The sequence below is a fragment of the Notothenia coriiceps genome, unplaced genomic scaffold (genome assembly GCF_000735185.1).
Source record: "Notothenia coriiceps isolate Sejong01 unplaced genomic scaffold, NC01 NC01_scaffold00016820, whole genome shotgun sequence".
NCBI classification, from domain to species: Eukaryota; Metazoa; Chordata; class Actinopteri; order Perciformes; family Nototheniidae; genus Notothenia; species Notothenia coriiceps.
The window spans coordinates 153300-159727 of NW_011349521.1; the positions used below are offsets into that span (position 1 = coordinate 153300).

General features: G+C 41.0%; 1 protein-coding gene across 1 annotated transcript in view; it reads right to left on the reverse strand.

Moving 5' to 3' along the window:
* paqr6 (progestin and adipoQ receptor family member VI) overlaps positions 1–6428 on the reverse strand; it is a 20276-nt gene that overhangs the window by 5286 nt on the left and 8562 nt on the right. The window contains exons 3-7 of the mRNA XM_010776202.1: positions 5643–5770; positions 4306–4511; positions 2975–3101; positions 2350–2446; positions 1889–2033 (exon numbers count right to left, since the gene is read on the reverse strand). Coding sequence (XP_010774504.1) covers positions 1889–2033; positions 2350–2446; positions 2975–3101; positions 4306–4511; positions 5643–5770 — 703 coding nt within the window. The remainder of the gene's footprint in view (positions 1–1888; positions 2034–2349; positions 2447–2974; positions 3102–4305; positions 4512–5642; positions 5771–6428) is intronic.

The window sequence follows — 6428 nt, forward strand, 5'->3', positions numbered from 1 at the left end:
AACCCATTGTCACAAACCTGGGTGTACGGATTGATCGTGATTTTAAACTAGACAAACAGATCAATTCTGTGGTCGAATCCAGCTTCTTTCAGCTCAGACTTTTAGCAAAGGTCAAGCCTTTCCTTTCTTTTAATGACTTTGAGAAGGTAATACATAAGCAATAGCTCACGACAGGACCTCTTTGATTACAGATTTGAAAAGATCGTTGCTTGCTTTAAAAGTAGCACAATTCATTATGTCACACCTTGGAAAGTATCTAGATACCCCTGCTCTGATGCCAAAGTAACTGCACACTGAATATGTTTTGCCGTTTGATTTCTATGTCTGGTAAAACGGACCGCAGCTCCGTGTTGAGGGTTTCTGCCCCGTTACTTCTCCGCTGTTTTCTTGTCCCTCTTGTCTTTTTCTTTTCTTGGCTGGGGACTCATCAGCCACTAACCATTCATCCAAATTACTGTGCTCTCCAAATATATTAAAATTAACATTAAAATCCTCCATGTTGCTCTCAGACGGTAGACAAAACTAAAAGACAAGCAAACAGTTTGAAAACTGTTTTCGGCCAAACTGTATACAGTTAAATCGACCAGACTTCTTTCTGCAGATGTGAGCGTCCTTAACAACGGTCAATAAATCCTTGACAGCGGTCTGTACTACTGGATTAGCAACGTTTCACGTGTTCTGAATTGACCAATCAGAATGGAGTATTCAACTAAGCTATGTAATAAAAAGGTTTAAAGGAACACAGAAGGACGCTGATACACAAAGAGGACAGTGACAAAACGAAAAAGATTAATGTTTTAGTAGAAGCCTGCTATAAAAGCTTTAGTGAGATGGCCAATTATGAAACTAAGAATCTAAAGTGTTGTTCCAATTACCTAAATTAATGAAGTGCCTTATTTGATGTTAGACGTGACTGTGTTTTAACTTCTATTTCCAAGGACAGAAGCAAACCAAGCCGTTGTTCTGTTGCACAATCAGTATCTGAAACACAGCAGCTCTGCCTTTATCCTGAAGTGTGTGAACCACAGGAACAGAAGATTTTTTAAGATAACAACGTTTTTATGAGCAAAGAAACAGAAAGAAAAGTTAGTTTACACTCCGTCAAATAAAGGTCTGTTTGATGCAGAGGCTTTGTTGTGTCTGTAGTGTCCAGCATTATGCAGGGAGAACAGAAAAAGCAAACAGCACATTTAAAAATGTAAGGATGCCAGCTTTTTCTACTCTAACTGCTAGCTTATTCTCAACCTTTCAGTTCTTAAGGTGAACTCACCCACAGTTAAACAGGAGAAACTGGGGATACAGCACCTTAATCCGCCGTGGAACTGAGGATTGAATACAAGGTCTCCCTCCTCACCCACTAGTTTATCCATGGAACTGCCCCCCCCTACCTCAAGGAACTCCAGTCCTCACCCCTCATACTTCCTTGCGGACCACCCGCTCCAGCAAAACCAACCTCCTTAAGCCCCCCAGGACCAAGCTCCGTACTATGGGAGACCGGGCTTTCTGCTCAGCTGCTCCCAGACTGTGGAATGCTGTCCCCGAGCACATGAGAGCACCACAGACCGTGGAGGCTTTTAAAAAGGCCTCAAACTCCATCTGTTCAATAGAGCCTTTTCCTAGACCTTTTATCTTATTTGTTATTGTTTGTTTTTTACTGCTTTTTATTAATTCTACCGTGCTGTGTACCGTTTTTATTTTGTTCCATGCTAAATGCTTGTAGCACTTCGGGATCTGAACTCAGATATGAAATGCGTTATAAATTAAACCCATCATTATTATTATTATTAAATAAACCTTTATCTTTATCCTCAACCAGGGCATCACAATGTTGAAGTACTTATCAGTATATGCTGTGCAGAGCCACACAACAACATCATGGAGGACATACCAAAGTAGTCGAAGCGCCCGGGGGCCAACCTCTCCGGGAAGTGGGAGGTAAACAGGAAACAGGTGAGGAAGGCGAAGACGAGGTGGTAACAGTGACTGGACAGGGCCTCGCTCGGGAGGCAGTTTCCCCCGCAGCACAGAAGGATCTACACGCAGAAAAACACAGGTTTACTTGTAAAATATTTTTAAAAAACACTTACAATAGTCTTACAATAGAAATCAAGAAGATACAAAATTGTTTAAAAAGTGTCAGGGTGGGCATTAAGGGTTGCAGCATTTAACAGTGATTAGGAATTATTATTAATTGCAGCATTGCTCAAAGTATTAAAGCATGGCACTAATCCGCTCCCAGCGCCTGCACAATGACACATATTCATAAAACTACTCATTCTGTGCTAGTGTGCACACAGTTTATCCACACTGTTATAATATGGGAGTGAGAGCAGACCCAAACACACTCACCCTGTAAAACAGAGGAACAGTGTCAAATATAAAAGGAAGGACAAACGCTCCCGTCCTCAGGACTTTACTCCTCTGGGGGAACTGCAGCTCCAGGAACCTGTGGAGACACAGAGAGGACATTTAGATTTATACGTAGCAAAAGGGACACACACATGGAGAAATATAAGATCAAACAGACCAACTACCCTGTGGTGGTGACCCCACAGAGAAATCTACCATATGATGTTAGAAGCTTCAAGCACACTATTTAAGATAAAGAGCTACTAAGTCAAAAATGATTTAGTTTGTTTGGCAGTGAATAGTTTAAGTGTCACATGACTGTGTTAATGCTGCTTTAGTGGAGTTTCAATCGTGATAACCACATTCTGAGAGAAACACTAAAACCTTTCAGACATTGAGAAGTCACATTTATATAAATCAAGTGCCAATACAGAGAGGTCATCTATCTATCTTTCTATCTTTTGAAAGCTCTAAGCATATTATTCCTTCTTACAAAACTACTATTTACTTGATCTTAACCAAACTCCTGAAAGCAAGATTCTCACAAAGCCAAGGCCTTGACATTGAAACATGTATTTGACATCTTTAGCCTGAGGAGGAGTAGGTATGTGCAGCGAGCTCTTACCTGGAATAGCAGGACAGGCTGGTGCACAGCACCGTGTTTCCAATGGCGATGGGGGCGAAGTGTTGATGGAGCCAGGTGTTCACCCAGCCGTCTGGCATGACATAATGCCCGTAGCTTATGGCACACCCTGAACACAAACACAGGATATTGGAAAAAGTTAAAATAGGGGAACTGAAGTTGGACTGTGAGGTTTTTGTATAAAGTTTAGTTTCCTACCTCTTCTGCTAAATATGTTTACTTTAAAAATCACGTCATTCTAGGTACTTTTGTTTTTCTCTTTAACAGAAATGCATTGAAATAATTACACTTGGCATTTTAAACATTTCAAACCACAGCTGGTAGATGTTTTTTCTGGTGTCAGAGATGATCACATAAGAAAGGCTGCAGTCTTCTACAGTGTGCTCTCTGATTCAACCACTGGAGGTCGCCAAGGTGGGAATATTTCAAGATCTAACATTTTTTTTATTTCGAGCAAGGATTGAAGCTTTTCAGTGTACTAAACCATTTCAAAACATGTAACTTCTTCTCTAAAGTCTCCCTAACCCTGCAGGGAGAAACCCAGGGAAAACCCATAAGGACTTTTGAACATTTGGAACTGGGCCAATCTGGGCACTAAGAGGCTTTGTGATTAAGGATCAGTATGGGAACAAAGCACTGTAAAAGGGAAGGGAGGAAGCCTGAGTTTCTGAATGTTTGACTGCAGGTCTTTCAGTGCTGGGATCATAAAGACATTTACACTATTGTATATTTCTTCGTAAGAGAAATGCACACACTGAACATATACATCGACAGTAAATACAGGAGTTTCACCCACAAAGACAAAACATGTCATGCATGTTCAAACTGACAGTGACAGCAGGTGCAGCAAGAAAACATATTTCAATAACCTATGCAAAAAGCTTTGAATTCTTACAAGGCTTCTGCACTCTGTGTCAGGGAAATAATATCCATCAGATAATTGATTGTGAGGCATATGCTGCCTGGGGTGCAAAAAAATGCAAATAGAATGTCATTTGCAGGGTAAGTCATAAATTATAGTTCCCTTTAAGATGCCTAGTCAGCGTTCTTGAAATTCAATTATTGCTACAAACGTTACCACACCAGGTTTCATGTAGAGGTTATTTCACCCTTCTTTCCTCAACGTCCATAAGATATGTGTGGCTCGATGGACCAGTAATATTCCTGTTCACTGTAGTTTTTCAATGTTTAATGTTCATGACTGAGGAAGAGCATCAAGCCTATATTCAGACAGTCACATCTGAGTTCTGCTAAGAAGAAAATATGCACCAAAGCTTCCATTTTCAGGATTTCCTGATATGTCTGAGTCTTACCCAGACTGTAGAGGCTGATGGCTCCGTAGTCAAAGAAGTAACAGATGTGGCGGGACTCTGGGGACATGGTGCTGAAGGTGTGAGCACAGCTGGAGGTGAAGGGGTAGATGCAGATGAGCAGCATGTACACCAGCAGCGGCCAGGTGTAGCTGTCCGTCAGGAAGTTCATGGTGGAGCAGAGCGCAAAGAAACGCCACAGGAAGTACCTGAAAACACCAGTTTGTCTTATTTAAGCATGACAATAAGCTCAAAACTGTCCCTCACTTTTCAGAGCTGTTATTCTTGGATTTACCCAACATCCTGATCTCAGTCTCCTGTTTGTTTGGATTCAGGATCGATATATTTTGAGGAACTTTTTCCAACCTATCTAAAAGTTCTTTAAGGTACATTTTAGCCACCTGCTTATTTTCCCTGCAGCACTATGAAGGATTACATCACAGATACTCCTCATAGTCATACTTCTACTGATCCTTACAAACTCTTCCATGTTTTCTCAGCTGTAGATAAGATAAGTCTTGAATACAAATCGTAACAACCTGGTTTATGAAAAAATCATTCCATATCTATTGTTTGAACAAATGTGGTTTTATGTCTCATTCAATTTGATTAAAGGTGGGGTAAGTAAGTTTGAGAAACCGGCTCGAGATACACTTTTTGTTATATTCCATGGAATGCTCTTAACATTCCGATAGCAATGAATATCTTAAGTGCTTTGACAAAAAATCCATAAAAAAATGTCATCTGTCGAAGCCGTAGTACTGTAAAAAGCACGACCAATCATTTTAGCTGGCCCGGCTAAAATCACTAGATAGCCTACCTGCCTGTCAGCCTTCCATCTGTGCACAAACTTATCTCGTGCCCTCATTGGTCATGTGTGTGTTGGAGGAGGGGCTCTGTAAGGAAGTGGCAGATTTGTTCCGGCTGTGTATTTTCAAATTCTAGCGCACTCGAGCTGGTTTCTCCAAAATTACCTACCCTACCTTTAAGCAGATGCTTTTCATCCAAAGCCACTAACAATAAATGCAATCAACGGTGAGGATACAATTTCAGAACAGCAAGAATCTTGCAAGTACACCAGCTTTAAAAAACCCAAAACGTGCACAAGATACAGAAAGACATTTTATGTATGGCTTTTTAAGATATAAATGATCTAAGTGCAAAGTAAGTAAAGGTATTACTTTTGTATATGTTTTTTTTTCAAGTGGTAAATGAAATGTACTGATACTTTGGACCAGGTTGAATACAGTAGTGAATGTTGATCTTGTGGTCATTGTCTAATGTTAGCCGTTCGATGGAGCAAGGGCAAATCTTTAAAATGTCCCTGTAGTTGCACTCACCATGTTGGCAGGAAGTGGGTCCAGATGTTGACCGTCTCGTTGTTCATCTGGAAGCTGCTGAGGACGCAGTCCAGCGCTGAGCTGTGGGGGTGGCGGTATCCAGAGATGATGCTTTCCTCCCTGAACACCTGAGGAACACACACACACACACACACTCCTGATGAACACACACACTCCTGATGAGCAATCACACTGCGAGTCAGCTGTGCAGAGGAAATCCTCAACGTTTCCTCAGGTTTTTCCTGTCAAAAACACATTTTCAGTGTTTACTGAGGAGCTTCAGTGCAGAGGTTACTATAGTTTCTATTTGTAGCCTCGGGTTGCATAAGATTTTGATGAATAGTTGTAAGAAATGACATTTGTGTGCAAAAGGTCTTGTTGGATGTGCTAAAAGGAAGATAAACAAATATGACAACAATGTTAATATTCTCCCAACGAAAGGCTATCTGTTGCCAGTCTCTTCATAGTAGAGAATTTTAGAAACGTTGAAACTATGCCTTGCAATAACCTTACTGATAATAATTCTAAATAATTCATTTTTCAAGACATTGTGTTTCAAACATGAATGTGGTACATTACGATAAGATCTACTTTAGCATACACTGTGGGTGTTTCTCAATGTCGAGTACGCTTGCTTGGTAGCACATCTTCCGAGTCACTTCCTTCAGAAGCGAGGCAAGAATACTTCCTGGCATTCGGCAAAGAGTGGAAACCCGGCGAGCAAGTGTGCAGGTGTGCGTCATATGAGAGGCCCCGCCTTACATTTTCCCGCCACAGATTTGGGGA